Source organism: Symphalangus syndactylus, chromosome 6 (assembly GCF_028878055.3).
Source record: "Symphalangus syndactylus isolate Jambi chromosome 6, NHGRI_mSymSyn1-v2.1_pri, whole genome shotgun sequence".
In the NCBI taxonomy this organism is placed as follows: domain Eukaryota; kingdom Metazoa; phylum Chordata; class Mammalia; order Primates; family Hylobatidae; genus Symphalangus; species Symphalangus syndactylus.
The window spans coordinates 113,580,511-113,598,091 of NC_072428.2; the positions used below are offsets into that span (position 1 = coordinate 113,580,511).

The 17,581-nt window shown below is 38.4% G+C and overlaps 1 protein-coding gene across 3 annotated transcripts in view; it reads left to right on the top strand.

Annotated features, from left to right (window-relative positions):
- The window catches only part of ASB15 (ankyrin repeat and SOCS box containing 15), a 77,108-nt gene extending 71,382 nt beyond the window's left edge, over positions 1-5,726 (top strand). For 2 of the 3 annotated variants that reach the window (XM_063642182.1, XM_055283846.2), the window contains one exon: positions 3,076-5,191. In XM_063642182.1, the coding sequence (XP_063498252.1) occupies positions 3,076-3,248 (173 nt within the window). In that variant the 3' untranslated portion in view covers positions 3,249-5,191. Of the gene's footprint in view, positions 1-3,075 lie in introns of all 3 variants that reach the window. The other variant, XM_055283845.2, reaches the window with a different exon arrangement.
- Positions 5,727-17,581: the final 11,855 nt, after the last annotated feature.

The following is a 17,581-nucleotide window of genomic DNA, read 5'->3' on the forward strand; positions in this document are numbered from 1 at the left end:
GATTTTGGCCTGGAAATGCCATTTCCTAACAAAAGAAACCAGAGTTTTGCTGGAGGTTGTTTTGTTTTGTTTTTGAGAAATGGATGATTGCATCTGGGGAAGGAAATGAATAAAATGAACCTGGAACATCTGGTCATACCAGAAAGCAAAGAAACTCTGAAAGACTACATGATTCATGACAAAAGAATTCAGGGGCTAACTTGAAGAGGTTCCAACTGGCCAAAGATGGGACAATTTAAGTTTCAAAAAGGGTAATGATTTCAATGAATTGAAACCAATCTACTTAAATATACGATTTGTGGGGTTTTTTTTTCCTTCAACTTGTATTTTAAGTTTTAGGGTACATGTGCAGGATGTGCAGGTTTGTTACACAGGTAAACATGTACCATGGTGGTTTGCTGCACAGATGATCCCATCATCTAGGTATGAAGTCCAGCATCCATTAGCTATTCTTCCTGATGCTCAAACTCTCCCAGCCACACCCCCGACAGGCCCCAGTATGTGTTGTTCCCCTCCATGTGTCTGTGTGTTCTCATCATTCAGCTCCCACTTATAAGTGAGAACATGCAGTGTTTGGTTTTCAGTTCCCGCATTAGTTTGCTGAGGATAATGGTTTCCAACTCCATCCATGTCCCTGCAAAGGACATGATCTCATTCCTTTTTATAGCTGCACACTATTCCATGGTGTATATGTACCAAATTTTCTTTATCCAGTCTATCCTTGATGGGCATTTAGGTTGGTTCCATGTCTTTGCTATTGCAAATAGGGCTGCAATGAATATACGTGTGCATGTACCTTTACAATAGAATGATTTATTAAATATGCAATTTTGAAAAAAACTGGTCAGCTCCAGAATATGATAGAAAATCAACTCATTATCTTAAAAACTGATAAAGAAAGACTTAAGCATTTATTCTGCCTTACATATATATATATATACACATATATATAAACTATGCCGTTAGTAACTAAAGAGTAGGTAAGTAAAAGCATTCCTTTATAAAAGTATCCTAAATAATTTAAAAAGATATAATTAGTTATCACCATTATATAGCCTCCAATAAATTAATGGATGTAGTCAATGAGCATCAACAGCTGCTAATATGTAGCCCCCAAAGAATGAACACAGAACCTGCTATAGTTTTGCCAAAGAGATCAAACCTGAGCCTGATCAAGCCTCTGGATCCAGTTATCAATTTGCAAGAAATAGAGGAGACAGTGGGACATGGAACTGCACCACGGAAATGCAATCAGCAAAGTTCAGGCTGTGGGAAACTATAGGGCATTTGGGTTCTTCAAAGATTAGTTGAAAAGACAAGAAGGGGATGGAGAGAATAACTTGCAGATTAAAAAAGACGTAAAGGACATAGCAAAAAGTTTTTAAATGTATTGTCAATACTATAGTGCAGGGATAGTGCATTAGATGATGAAACTCTAAAGAAAGTGATTACAATTCAGAATAGTAGTTATTTATGGCAGGAGAAAGAAATAAAGAAGGATGGATTGTAGAATAATTTCTTTGGTCTCTGGCAAAGTTCTATTTCCTATAGACCTAGGAGGTGATTATAGATGTTCAACTAATAATTACTTACATAACTTATGAAACTATACATGTGTACTTTCTTTCTCTATTTTATTTTGCAATAAAAAGCTTAAAACCTTCTCTTTTTTAGCTTGGAGATTTCAAGGCAGAGAAAAATGGTGAGACTTAGATAAATTAATTTCTCAAGGTAATAGACACAGAAAAATAACAAGGTGAAGATTTCAACCCTTGTTTGTCTTACTTGAAAACAGACTCTTTCTACAATACCATTATACTTCCTGTCATAGAAAGAACAGACTTTGCTTTTAAATGGAAATTAATTGCTCACTTTTTTTTTTTGCAAAATACTTACTAATTCTGATGACTTTAGAAAGACAATCCAAGTAAGAATAAGGCCAGGAAGTTTTTTTTATCGTTTCCATCATATATTACTGCAACGAGAGTCGAAGCCAGTTGATTGCTGTGAGTGTGATTAACCACTGGATGTCAGGAGTCCTCCAGCTATCTGTAAGGCAGCGTATTGGTTAGGAAAAAAAAATTGTATTTTTTTTTAGATTTTTTTTTTGCTTATTTTGGTAATGTTGCATCAATAATATTTGAGAACATTGTTTTTAATTTTAAATGATAAATCGTTTATATCATCAAATGTAATAGAGATGTGATCATGTTTATTATTGCATTGAATGACAGTTAATATTTATCGGATGGTTACAATGCACTGAGCACTTTTCTAATACTTTACACGATTTGTTTAATCCTCAAACAACCCTATGAGATAAGTACTGTTGTTATCCTTATTTCACAGATGAGAATACCAAACTCACAGACATTAAGCGATTTGCCCAAGGTCACACAAATATTAAGGGGCAGAGCTAGGAGTTTAATCCAAGCTGACCAGGTCCAGAGCACACATCTAAGCCTGAATGCTATGCTGCTCCTTCATTCGTTCATATTGGTGCTATAAAATCTCAATCTTCCAATTATAATATAGATAAAGTAGGAATTGAAAATATCAGATATTTAAATAATATTAGTATATTTTTTGAGAATATACAAGGTTTAAGTATCAGACACTGGAAACAAAACTCAGATTGGATTATTCACGATAGATGGAATCATCTGCGTCGACGTTTCATGGATAATTATTTATCAGACAGATTGGTAGGAGAAAGAAAGTGAAGGAATATATCTCTATAATACTTAGCTTTAAAAAATAAAGAAGAGATGTGAGCATTTGCTTTCTTAAGTCCATTTATTCATTCCACAAATTCTAGTTGAACACCTACCATGAGCCAGACTCTCTTCCTGGCACAGAGACAGACTAAATTTCTGCCCTCGTGGAGCTTACATTCTAGAGGAGTAGACCAGAATGTTCAATTACAATTTGAATTTCGCTTAAAATCACCAGTTACTAAAGTGTGCATATATGTTTTTCAGAATACACTACTCATGTTATTCTTAAATAGTCATATCTTAGGGGTCAATCCACTAGTTAAAAAAATTTTTTGCTTATTTTCCCGATTTCTTTTAGAGAATCCTTGTTCATTGAAGCATTTGTGTCGGTTAAAAATTCGAAGACTTATGGGTCTCCAGAAACTCTGCCAGCCAGCCTCAATGGAGAAGCTTCCTTTACCACCAGCTATTCAAAGATACATATTATTTAAAGAGTATGATCTCTATGGACAAGAGCTAAAATTGCCATAACTTAATATTTTAAAATGTGATTTAAAAAAATATGTTGAAATGTGATTCCCTCAGATAATTTCTTGTAACCATTTTACATCCTTAATTGTAAAGTGTATTTAAATTAATTGACAGTTTTATAGGTTATCATGTGTTCTTGTGGGAACACCATGATTTATGTCTTTAAAGACATTTGCATTTTTTAAAGATAGTATTTTGAACTTAGATTTGTATCTTTGTTTGCTACAAGTCATCAAACTCTCCCTATCAAGTGGCTCCTACAATATCCACAATCAAGTCTCTATGTTTAAAAAACAGATAACCACTTTCTCAAACCCACATCTGCCAGTTGCTGGCCCTATTCTGTCTTTCATAGTCTCGCTCTGTAAAAGAGCTCCTCCTGCCTGTAAGTTCACAGACTGTGATCTGGCATCTGCCCCTCCACTGCTTTTCTCAAGGTCCCTGACAATCTCTTTGTTGCTAAATTCAGTGAACATTCTTCAGTCCCTCTTCCAGTCGATTCCTACCGCATCCAACATTGTTGCCTGTTCCTTGCTTGAAATGATACCTCTTTCCTTGTTTCTCACAAAACCTGTTCTCTTGGGTGTCCTCCCACCTCCCTAGACACTCTGTCTCTGGCTTCTGCCTAGCTCATCTCTAGCCAATCTTATAGTTATATATCTTAAGCCCTCTTCTTTTTGTTCTTTCAGTTATATATCCTAAGACCTCTTTGCTTTGTTCTCTGGGAAATTTTATCCACATCCATGGTCTTAATCATTTTGCTAGAGACTACAAAATTTCCATCCGAAGCTCAGCTCTTTCTCTCATGTTCTCCTGACCTATGTAGACAATTGGCCTAATGAACATTTGAACACAAAGACACCTCAAATTCCACATGTCCCCAGATGAACTAAAAAAAAAAAGCTCTTTCTCGAGCTCAATAGTTAGCACAATGCTCGATTCAGTTTCCAAAGAAAAAAGCCTGGACATGAGGCTTGACCATCCCATTTTCCTCACCCAATAAGACAAATCACCAAATCCTATTAAGTTTATCTCCTGAAGTCGTCTTCCACTCAGCGCCCCCCCGCACCCGGCATTTGGCCCTAAGTCTATTATCTTCTTTTTCCTGGGCTAATACAGTGCTGCTTACCTGGCTCCCCTGCCTCTGTCTTGCCCTGTCCCAAACACTTTCTACATACAGCATCTCAGAATAGTCTTTTACAAATATAATAGAGTTTGACTTCTCTGCTTAAGATCATTCCCATTGCTCTTAAATTCCAAAGTTCTTACTTGAACTTTCATGATCTAACTCCTGCCTTCTTCTTTAGCCTCATCTCTGGATGTCTCCCTTTCCTTCCTTCCCTTGAACCTTCTAGAATTTTATTTTTTAAACAGTGATTCCTGGACTTTAAGGTGTCATACACCAATAAGTTTTGTTGTGTTAATTTTTCAAAAAGAGTCATTAAAACATACCATCTACTCTCACCATCATTTCATAAAAGAGGGGTCATTTTAATGCCAGAAAATAAGATGGTCATAAATTCAGTCACTCAAGTTGAATGACTTTTACTTTGAAAAGACCTCACACTGCTCTCATTTCCCCACTGACAAGTGAGAATTTCACTGTGGGCCATCAAATATCTGAGGACCTTTGTATGGGGAACCACTGCTGTAGAATAGACCATGCTCTCTTTTAACCTCAGGGTCTTCGCATTTCCTTCTCTCATCTGGAACTCTCTTTCCACTTTTTCTGCACCCTTTCACCTGATCAACTCGCACTTACCCTATAGGTCTCAGCTGAGATGTTGCTTCCTCTAGGATGGGAAGCCTCAGCACAGAACTTGTCGTGCCATATTATAGATGCCTGTGTTCCCTGCTGTCTTCCCACTAGACTATAAGCTCTATGAGGGCAGGTTCTATGTTTGTTGTGTTTTCCAGTGCTTTCTCAGGGCCAAACACATTCCCTAGAGCATGGAGTTCAATAAGTATTTGTTGAACTATATTGAATAAGTGACAAAAATAATCAGTGACATCATGGCGAAATAATAGTTTTAAATTTCTGAGTGAGTTATGTAATCTTATAATGTAATTATTTAATGTTATTCTTAGATTTTAATAGTGTATTTTTCTTATATTTATTTTTACCTTGTTACTATATTCTTTCAACAGTAATATCTCACTAGTCTATAAAGTTTTCAAGTTGTATTTAGCTTTAGTTACCTTTGAAAGATAAATAAGCATAAAAAATTGTACAATTAGGATTATAATTTTAACTTCTTGTATTCCCTAGAGGATATATTTTATATGTAAATTAAACTGTAATGTATTTATCTTTAATTGTAACATCTTGTATACAAGATTTTATTATTCTTGTGTTGCACTCTTAGATGTGGTTAAATGTATTGTTACCTAAAAATATTACTCTAATGAATAAAAAATCATATTGAGGTTATAACTCTGCTTTATGATACTTCATATATTAAACTTTTGCTCACTAAAGCTTTGACATTTTATTTGATATATATTTGTGTAGATAATATTCAAGAAATACTTGGATATAAAGATATGAATTAACTGCACATGCTATGGGTTTTTAAAAGTGGCTTTTTGGCATTTATGAAGCAAGAGAAAAATGTGTCTTATGAAAAAGAGCAATTGCTGTATCTAAATCAGATTTGATCTTTTGCTCACCATATTTTGGGTTTTCCTAGCAGTGTATTTGTTTTTGAGATGGCTGGATAGAAAAAGGAATTAATTTCCATCTCATTAGGATTCTGTTTCTTCTAGAGTATGTCACTTTATCCGGGAAAGGGTAACAGCTGCTCCTCCCTAGTCAGCATTAGGAGAAGCCAAACATTCTACAGTGGAGCCTGTCTAGCCACTGTGGAATCAACATGGCAGAGTTTGGATGTCATCTTCCCCCATGCTGCCAAGATGTCTGTGGCTGTTTTAGTCCCTGTGGATTTTGTTTTGTATCACACAGAGAGTCCGGGTGGAAAAAAGCAGATCTGAACTCTCATTAAGCATGTCTTATCTTTCCATAGGCCATCATTAAATAGGATCTCCATTTCTGGCTAAAGATAATTTTAAGAAGAGCATTGAAACCAAGTGCCTCCTGAAGAATATGGTTTAACCATTTTAATTAGTCACAGAACGTGTTTTCTGTTAATAGGATGTTAATGCAGAAGATGTGAAAACGATTGTATCAATGTGCAGCAAATATTCATAGGTAACACCGTCTTTAATGCAGGCTTTTGAACAACCAGAACCTGTGGGTCAGACAGCATGGAAACTAACAATATGGAGTATCTTATGACACAGAGAACATACATAAGCCTTTTTCTTGTCACTGACCTTTTACCAGAAATTCCTATGCAAATTTTGATTGCAAGTTTCATACTCTTATGTATATAGCCACCTTCCAATCAGAAATTACTTAGGAATATAAAAATTATAAGCTGCTTCAGCAACATGAATGCAGCTGGAGGTCATAATCCTACAAGAATTAATGCAGGAACAGAAACCAAGTACCACATGTTCTCACCTATAAGTGGGAGCTAAACATTGAGTACACACGGACATAAAGATGGGAACAATAGATACTGTGGACTACTAGACGGAGAAGGGAGGAGGATGGGAGACGGAGTGGGGGGGACTGGGGGGAGGACTGGGGGGAGGGGGGAAGGCAAAAGGGGGCAGGGGTTGAAAAACTACCTAATGGATACTATGTTCACTACTTGAGTAAACAGATCCATGCCTCAGCATCATGCAATATACCCATGTAACAAACCTTCACATGCACGCATGTATCTAAGGTAAATGTAGAAATTATTTTTAAAAAATGTAGGCTGCTTCAAGTTTTTTATGAAACAAAATGCACATTATACACATATATACACACAAGTACATGACACATACATATGTAATACACACATAGACATACACACATGCATTGAAGTATGGCATGTTATTGCAGTAGTGTAGGTAATGCAGTGGGAAAGGACAGATATTTTGTACTTAAATAGATATCATGTTAACTAGAATAAGCCAGATACAGAAAGACAAATATCTCACTTATATGTAGAATCTAAAAAAAGCAAACTCACAGAAGCAGAAAGTAAAATGGTGGTCACCAGGAGCCAGGAGGTGAGGGGATTCAGGAAATGTTGGTCAAAGGATACACAATTTCAGGAGAAATAAGTTCAAGATATATATTGTACAACATGGTGACAATAGTTAAAATAGTGCATTGTATACTTGAGAACCTCAACGAGAGTAGATTTTGTGTTCTCATCACCAAAAAAAGTATATGAAGTAATGAATATGTTAATTTGCTCAATGTAGCCATTTTACAATATATACATACTTCAAAGCATCATGTTGTATACCATAAATATATACAATTATTGTCAATTTAAAAAATACAAAAAGATACCAAAAAAGATATCAATTACCTTTACAGTGTCTTAAGTTTATACAGATAAATAGTATCATTAAAATATAAACATAAAAACAGACTATGAGCCATTTTGAGCCAGGCTCTGCAAATTATTAGCTGTTTGGTTTTGGACAAGACATGAACTAAGTGTCTAAACTACTATATCCAATATAGAGTAAGTGAACATGAAACCTGAGTTCTCATCATTATTACTACATAGTGGCAGTGCCAATGTCAGAGGTGCAAAAGTCAAGAACCTTGGTCGTATGGTACATGGCTGTAGATTGTCATTACATCTGAAAATACAAAAAAAAAATGTTAGGAATGCATATGGCATCTCACTGTCATTTCTAAATACTTTGACAACATTCACGGAATAAAAACTTGCAGAGAATTGTCTCTAGGCAATAAATCCCCACATATTCTTTTCCTTAGTAAAGCCTTAATTATCAATTATTGACAAGGAAAGAAAGGGCTTCTTAGGGGAGAAGATGAGTAGAAGGAATAGACTTATTTGACCTCAGTGCCCCATGTTGTGTAACCTCAGGGAATGCTGGAGATGTCAGGGGATTTGCTGTTTTGGGAAAGAGACAGTCTAGTAATTCGAATCTGGGCACTGGGAGCAACTGAGTTCTAATGCTGGATTAGCCAATGATTCTACCAGAGGCACTTGACAGGCAATCACATTCTGTGCTTCAGACTCCAGGAAACTGGTAACAGTCATTGCTGTTGCTCTGGAAATCTTCCATTCTGGAATCTCTCAATGAGATTTAAGATAAACTTCTTGGAAGCATCCTATATGGTTGGATCAGGTAGAAGATGTGGAGGGCACTAAATGTGATACTACCTTTGGATTGAGTATGTGTGAGACACAGTAGCCAGTTCTTTCTGTTTGAAGCAAAGTCCACACTGTTTTCCCATGGAAGCTATTTTCTAGGTTTTGTGGAAGTTAAATATCCAGGCATGACATGCAGGATATTGTTCTGGGCAATTGCTATGTTCCTGAGTGTCTGAATACCCCTAAGTATATGGTTACCCACATTGGTTTAATATCATTTCAATGAAGCAACAGTTTTAATCACCTTTGACTGGAGACTGCCAACATTTGCTTAGGCTTTCCTTTGACTCATTTGAACCCCTCAACCTGTGTTTGACTCTGCACCCAGTCCCCTCATTGGGGGCCTGCCCTTCATAATCACCTGAAGTACCCAAGAAGCTAAATTGAGTCTGTGGGTTGGAGGGTGCTCTGATTAAATCAGAACTTCAACTATAGTGATTTGCATACTTCCTACAATGATTCTAGAGTATCTGAAGACCCTCTCTTCAACATAAAACCTTATCTGAAAATCAAAAATAAGGTTTCAAATACAAGTACATTTAAGAGAGGTAGAATGATATCTGAACATTTAAATAATGGACTTTGATAAGGGAAAAAGGATGAGAACCCCAAGTCCATAGAAGAAAAGCATAGATATTTTCTACAGCCAAAGGCTTCATAATTTGTTCTATGAATATGGAAAATATCTTGAGGACCATCTAGACCATTTGAATACATCTGGAAAGACTACTTCAATAATGTCTCTCATTTATCCTGGGTTTTACAGTTCATAAAGAATTTCACATACATCACCTCACTTGATTCTTACAGCTACTCTAGGAACAGGGGAGGGAAGGGGTTAATTATCTCCACTCTATAGAAAAGAAAATAAATCTTCTAGTTAACTAAAGTAGTAAATGTCAGAGCTAGGACTTGACTCCAAATCCCTAGGACCTGACTCCAAATCCCAATTTCCTTCAATATCATCATTTTTAGCTCATCAAGAATAGGATGGGATCATTCACAATAGCCAAAAATCAGAAACAATTCAAATGTCCATCAATTGGTGAATGGATGAACACAACATGGCATATCCAGACAATGGGATCCTGTTTGTTAACATGCTACAACATGTGTGAACCTCAAACACATTAAGTTAAGTGAAAGATGCCAAACACAAAAGATCACAAATCGTATAATTCCATTTATATAGAATATCCAGACAAAGTGAATATCGAGAGACTGAAAACAGATTAGAGGTTGCTTGGGGCTAGAGCATAGGGACAAAGGTTGACTACAAATGGGCACAAGGGATCTTTTTGAGATCATGGAAATGTTCTAAAATTGGTTTGTGGTGATAGTTGCACAACTCAGAAAATTTACTAGAAGAAAAAAAATCACTGAACGTTACACTTAAGGTAGGTGAGTTTTATGATATGTAAATTTCACCTCAATATGTCTCCTTAAAAAAAAAAAAAGAACAGGAGGAGCATGTGTCTTACCGGCAGAGAATGCCCTGTTTACAACCTCACAGAGAGGCCCAGCACAACAATGGAATCATCTGGCTCGGAGGAAAGCACTTGGTTCTTGTGCTGGCAGCACATGGTTTATTGGTTTTGCCCTGCTGATAAGGCCATTAAAAGCAGATGATGACACATTCTTCAAGGGCAACACAAAGCCTGCTGCCTTCAGCAGTCTTACTGGACCTCAACCCGAACACATGTAGCTTGTTCTGCCAGCCTCTGACATTTTCATTTTGTTTGTAATATAACTTTTCCACCTTTTAAAAATATATATTTTAGAAAACAAATGCAATAAAACATGTAGATTGGAGAGCTAAAAGTGAAAGTTTCCAGTCCTGTTAAGGGCGGGAATTGGCAAGGGATCATGTTACCAGCGGGATGGGTCTTCTGTAACTTCTCTGAAAACCAGCTCTGATTCACTGAGGATGCCTTAGAAAGGAGAACAGAGAGAAACTGGGGACTCCCGGCGGGGGGAATCAGAGAAGGCAAATATTCAACAGGCCCTAGATCTCAAGAACACAGGGCGCTGTGAAAGTAAAGGTCAGTTAGGAGCTGGGAGTCTGTGTGAAAAGTGAGTGCCTTTGATTTTCATGATAAAATTTCAAAAAAAAAATCTTCGTAACCAGATACCAGCTTTCAAGCACTAACTGTCCCACTGTCGGGCCACACTGAGTCCTCATATTCCTGTACTTTGAAACTGACTTTACCTCTCTGCCCTCATTCACAGCAAGATCTCCACTTTTCTGCCCTTTAATGTAGCATTTGCCTGCAGGACCTGGAGTCTTCTAAAGTGACAGTTGTCATGACCCTGAGGAGGGAACCATACCAAGGAGATCCCTGTCTTGGGTGCTCACCTTCCACATCATTCTTCTTAATACTACAGTGAACAACTCTGTCCAAACTTGTCAGACCAACACTCAGGGTTTCAGGACGGGTAATTGCTGAAATGAATGGAAGACCTTCTACTCCACCTCTAGGAAAATTTCCTTTATGAGAACTTTAGGTGAGCTTTATTAGAACCTTCTAGTCCACCTCAAGTAAAGTTTCTTTTTATTAGAACTTAAATCTGTTTCCTGTTTCATAAGTGGAATTCCATATTCACCATCTGCTGTGTAAGATGAAAGACTTGGTTGATAAATTCAGCTATTTCTCATTTTTTTTCTGAAAATCTTTTTCTTTGGTCTTTACAGTTTTAACATTATCGGTTTATCTTTCTATTTGCTTGTGTGGGACTTATTATTACATGTTTGAATCAGATTAACAAACAATAAGTAGACCTACTATACACAGGTGAAGCATTAGATGCTCTATTACAAATCTTTGTCTTTCATCCAATCCTTCTTTCATTTTGATACCTTTTGAAATGCCTAACTAGTAGATCTCAATGTGAGAAGCAGTTCGGACTCATTAGAACATAATTATACCCATTACTTACTAGCTGGGCATACTTACGGGGATTTTTTAACCTCCCAGAACCTCAGAACCCACTTTTATCCCTTGTAAAATGGAACTAATTCAGTAGTATTTACTTCAGCAAGTGTTGTCTCAAACAAGTTAAGTGTTAATATACACAATTATTAAATGGAGATCACATTAGCATGTCGTACTGCCTGGCACATTGACTGTAGATAAAAGTATTGTATAAACTATAAATATTATACAATTGCAAGATATTATAAATAGCTCCAATAATTTTAAATTTGACTCATGCTCACTACCACAAGCTGGCACAGCTGGGAGATTTGCTTGGCTGCCAAACCTAAGAGTGAAGACTTGATAAGGGTATTGCCAGTTCTCATCTGATCCCTTTGGCCTGTTTGGTTGTTGTCTGTACAGAGCCTGACCTCTGCCTGACATTCTCCCCTGGGAACCTCTTTCCAGCTATCTGAGAAGCTCCCAGCAAACTGACTGAGCAATGTCGGAAGCTTAACTTCCTTAGGTGCCATTACATTAGTTCAGCAGCCTAATTACAAATCATCCGTAGGAAATGTTGAAAACCCAAACCCTTCCGTGTAACTGGGAAACATGTTACATCTATTTCAAGCAGCAACCTTGCACCTGTACAGTGAGAGAAATTAGATTAAGACTTTTTTTTTAAAAGGCAGGTGCAGAGGGAGGGTGAAAATTAGGAATAGCTTGTTAACAGTAGACTTAACATTTGTGAGAATAAAAGAATTTCCAGTTTCCCAAATTTGCAAATGATAATGTAACATATTGTTGATGAAAAAGCTAAACTCTGTAAAATATTTAAGCAGGTTTATTGTGAGCCAATATCAGTGACCATGGCCCAATGTACAGTCTCAAGAGATCCTGAGAAAGAGTCCCCAAGGCAGTTGGGTTATAGCACTTGGTTTTATACATTTTAGGGAGATACGAGCTATAAGTAAAGACATAAATCATACATGGAAGATGTACATTAGTTCAGCCTAAAGAGGCAGGATAGGCTGGGTGCGGTGGTGCATGCCTGTAATCCCAGCACTTTGGGAAGCCAAGGCAGGCTGATCATGAGGTCAGGAGTTCAGGACCAGCCTGGCCAATATGGTGAAATAATTTTAAATTTGACTCATGCTCACCCTGTCTCTACTAAAAATACAAAAATTAGCCAGGTGTGGTGGCACACGCCTGTAGTCCCAGCTACTCAGGAGGCTGAGGCAAGAGAATCGCTTGAACCCAGGAGGTGGAGGTTGCAGTGAGCCGAGATCGTGCCACTGCACTCCAGCCTGGGCGACAGAGTGAGACTCCATCTCAAAAAAAAAAAAAAAAAAAGGCAGGATAGCTGGAAGTAGGGGCCATCTTACAAGTGGATTTAAATATTTTCTGACTGGCAATTAGTTGAAAGAGTTAAACTTTGTCTAAAAATGTAGGAAGTCAGTAGAAAGAAATGTTTCAGCTAAGACAAGGAGGTTGTAGAAGCCAAGGCCTTTGTTAAGTAAACGAAGTTTCATAGGAGGCAACCCTCAGAGAATATGTGATGCTATACCAGAGTCACGCTGGAATTTGGAATCTTATTGCCACAAGAGAAGTTTTGTCAGTCTTACTATAACCTCCCAAGAGGTTCGCCTTGCCCACTGCTTAGAGAGAGCGATTCTTCAAGACATGGGAATTGCAATAGAAAAAGAGTAATTCACGCAGAGCCGGCTGTGCGGGAGACTGGAGTTTTATTATTCAAATCAGCCTCCCTGAGCATTTAGGGAGCAGAGTTTTTAAGGACAACTTGGTAGGTGAGGGGAAGCCAGTGAGCCGGGAGTGCTGATTGGTCACAGGTCAGAGATGAAATCACAGGGAGTGAAGCTGTCTTCTTGCGCTGAGTCAGTTTCTGTATGGGGGCCACAAGATCAGATGAGCCAGTTTATCGATCTGGGAGATGCTTTCAAGTGCAGAGTCTGCAAAATATCTCAAGCACTGATCTTAGGAGCAGTTTAAGGAGGGTCAGAATCTTGTAGCCTCCAGCTGCATGACTCGTAAACCACGATTCCTCATCTTGTGGTTAATATTAGTCCTACAAAGGCAATCTAGTCTCCTGGAAAGAAGCAAGTCTACTTTGGGAAAGGGCTGTTATCATCTTTGTTTTAAACTATAAACTAAGTTTCTCCCAAAATTAGTTCAGGCTACACCCAAGAATGAACAAGGACAGCTTGGAGGTTAGAAGGATGGAGTCAGTTAAGTGAGATCTCTTTCACTGCCTCAATCATAATTTTGCAAAGGCAGTTTCATTGTGATCTCTGATGTTAATGCTGGCCAGTTGTGCCTAAACTCCAAAACGGAGAGGGTTTAATGAGGTGTGTCCGATCACCTTCCTGTCATGGCCAAAATTCAGTTTTTCAGGTTTCTCTGAGGTCCCCTTGGCCCAAAGCGCTGTCTGTTCAATAGAATGGAGCGGGGACGAGGTGCTTAGGATCTTATTTTTGGTTTACAATATGATTTCAATGTTTTTTCACCAGCAAACTGAGGACAACTTAAATAAGAAAGCCATCCATGAGAAGGACAAAAATGCCACTACGAGATATGAGCACTTAGTGGCCAGTTGGGCTCACTCATTAGATTGGGGGACTCAAAGGCAGACTGACCATGAAGAGTGAGTTTCAGGTCCTTGTGAGTGCTGGGATTTCCAGGATTAATAGAGAGCTCTTGGTGGGGAGAAAAGCCAGGTTACAATGAAGTGGCATTACTCTGAAAGCATTTCTAATAAACTCCTTAAAGGCATCAAAGAAGAAAGAAGTCTAAATCACCTAAGACCCAGTACTTTATCATGATTTCTATTATTGTTTTAAATACATTTTCACTTTTATAACTAATTTTGTATTTATAATTTTATATTATTAAAGAGGTTCTCAACATTATGTAATTCTTGGGCTCTATAACACCGGATTTACCCTTGCCTACTCTCTAACTCATCTGTCTTGTATTGTTTTGTTTTGCTTTCTCTCTCTCTCTCTCTCTCTCTCTCTCTCTCTGTGTGTGTGTGTGTGTGTGTGTGTGTGTGTATGTTTAATTACTTCCTGAACACTTAATAATTATGCTAGCCCCTGAGGAGGGCAAATGGGGCAGACATGGTTTCTTCCTTGGAGAAAAGGCCTTTCCAGCGAAGACCTATTTGAAACAGGTAATCCCAACTGGGATACTGCCATGAAATAGTTTTGTGGGAGCTGGAAAAACTAAGCTGGCTTCAGACATCAGGAAAGACCTCCCTGAGGAAGTGTTACTTATGACTTGAGTAAAGTAGAAGAGGCAAAGGCTTTCCAGGCAACGAAAGGAGCAGTGCAATGGCTTGGGGATGAAGGGTGTGTGGACAATTCAGCCCAAAGTGGCTCAAGTGTGAGAGTTGGAAGAAGTGGCCCAAGTTGAAGCTGGAGAGGTGAGTAGGGCTTGATGCTAGAAGGGCCAGAGCCTGCAGTTGAAGGCCCTGCCTGAAGGACAATGGAAACTATTCGAGGGTTTTAGCCAGGGAATTAGTTGATGAGATTTGTGTTTTAAAAGGTTAACTCTGGCTGCATTATGGTAAAGGGGAAAGAATCATGCAGCAATGTACCAGGGAGACTGCTAGTCCATCATGACCATCATCCAAGAAAATGAGGACAGCAGCTTAGATTCAAGCAGGGGGAACAGCAAGAAATGAAGTAAGATTCAAGAGCTGTTTAAAATATAAGAGCTCAGGCCTTCCAAAGGAATATAATGATGTTGGTGAAGGCAGGAGACAAAGGTAGAACATAGGCTACAGCACATGGTGGATGAGGATACTATTTTCGGAAATGTGGAAGCTGATTACCTGAGTGACAAAATTATCTGTACACCAAACCCCTGCAACATGCAATTTACCCATGCAGCAAACCTGCATATGTACCCCTTGAACCTAAAAGTTGGAAAGACAACAGAAATGAAATAAGGAAAAAAGAAAAGAAACATAGAAGGCTGGGAGAGTGGGTGAGGAAAGTATAAAGTGAAATTAAAACACTGGTTTGGGGCAGGTCGAGTTTTAGCTACCAGTGATATACTCAGATGGAGATTCCCTCCCTCCTTCCTTCCCTCTCTCCCTCCCTCCCTCCCTCCCTTCCTTCCTTCCTTCCTATCACTGAAATACACATATTAAATCTGTGAGTGATAAAATCCTATAGCAGCCCAGGTGTGGTGGCTCACATCTATAATTCTAACACTTTGGGAGGCTGAGGTGTGTGGATCACTAGAGGCCAGGAGTTCGAGACCAGCCAACATGGCAAAACCCTGTCTCTACTAAAAATACAAAAATTAGTTGGTGTGGTGGTGGGCGCCTGTAATCCCAGCTACTTGGGAGGCTGAGGCAGGAGAATCAGTTGAACCTGGGAGGCAGAGGCTGCGGTGAGCTGAGATCATGCCACTGCATTCCAACTTGGGTGACAGAGAGAGATTCTGTCTCAAAAAATAAAATAAAATAAAATAAAAATATAAGCCTATAGTAGAATAAAGCAGAGGATCAGTGGAAATGAGAATTTTAATTAAATATGATATATTACATATGATATATAAATATTATATATAATTAATAATTAAATATATTTGCAATAATATATTCACTTAACTCTTTGGTGGACATAAATAGGAATGCCTAAACAAATATTTTAAAATAGCAATAGTTTCTGAAATTACCAAATTCTTCTCAAAATTTGGGGATTAATAAAGTATGAAAACAAACAATTGGTAGGGCCTTGCAATGCTTCTAAACAGTAGCTGCCACAAAAACATAAGTCGCAAGCAAAGTGGCTCATCTATAGGAAGTAGGAGTCTCCTTCCATAGAGAGTGTTAGGCTGAAGTAGGAATTAGATACATGTATATTTAGGAGCTCTCTCTGATCACCCTATAAATACTAATTGTGGAAACACCAGATCTGCTGGCAGGTCTAGTATTGCTGATTTTTGGAGGAACTGGTGAGTTTTTGCCACTCTCTTGTTGAGTCTTTATTAAATCAGGACACTTGCTAAGGTGAACAGTGTCCTTGTTAGGCAACTATGGCTATGGATGATGCTGCGGGGTAATGTTATGTCCACCTAACACTAGATGGTAATAAAGTCCAAAACTCTTTGACATGGCCTAGAAAGCCCTTCAAATAAAGAAATATTCAACATGTATAAGCACCTACCAAGTGAAGGGCATGATACTGGTGGCTATTAAGAGTGGGGAGGGGTAGATACCAAAGCCATTTTTAAAAAGTAGTAAAAATACAAAAAATTAGCCGGGCGTGGTGGCGGGCGCCTGTAGTCCCAGCTACTCGGAGAGGCTGAGACAGGAGAATGGCGTGAACCCGGGAGGCGGGGCTTGCAGTGAGCCGAGATTGTGCCACTGCACTCCAGCCTGGGTGACAGAGCCAGACCCCGTCTCAAAAAAAAAAAAAAAAAAAAAAAAGTAGTACCTGAATCAGGGCCAGTTTCTGCCTCATCTCCACCTACTCCACCTACGCCAAACAGTCTGGTTTTTTTGTTTTCATACTCCTGTGCATTTGTCCAGAGGCTGCTCTTTCGGCCTGGAAAGCTCTATCTGATTCTGCACTTTCTCTGAATCCACTCACATAGGCTATATTGCTTCTTTATCTGTGCCCCATGGTTCTTCCCTCCCTGGCGCCTGGCTAGAGGCATCACTGCACTGTGTTATTGTCAGCTGTCTGCCTGTCTCCCCGGAGTATGAACTCCTTGAGGGCAGAGACTAGATCGATTTCCATTTTCTGTTTATAATCCCAGCTTCCAGCACAGACTTGTTCCACAGAACGTAGCTGGTAAATGTGCGTTGAATAAACAAACCAACAAACAGATGATAGTATTTTCAGGAGGAAAACAAAAGGAAAAAAATTTGAAAGGGGAAGCTCTGTTTTCACTAAAAAGGGAATTGCCAATATATTGGGAGATAGTATGTATCTGAGTGTATCTGAATATATCTCATTGGGAAGCCAGAACTACGAAAAAATTCTATCCCAAGGCAGATTTTTTTTTAACAAAAAATCTTAATCGTCAAAAGGCTTGGAGTATTACTGACTGTAAAAACAATTCTATCCAAAAAGATAATGTGACCAAGTAAAAATCTCAAAATACAAAATGCTGATGCTTGGAACAT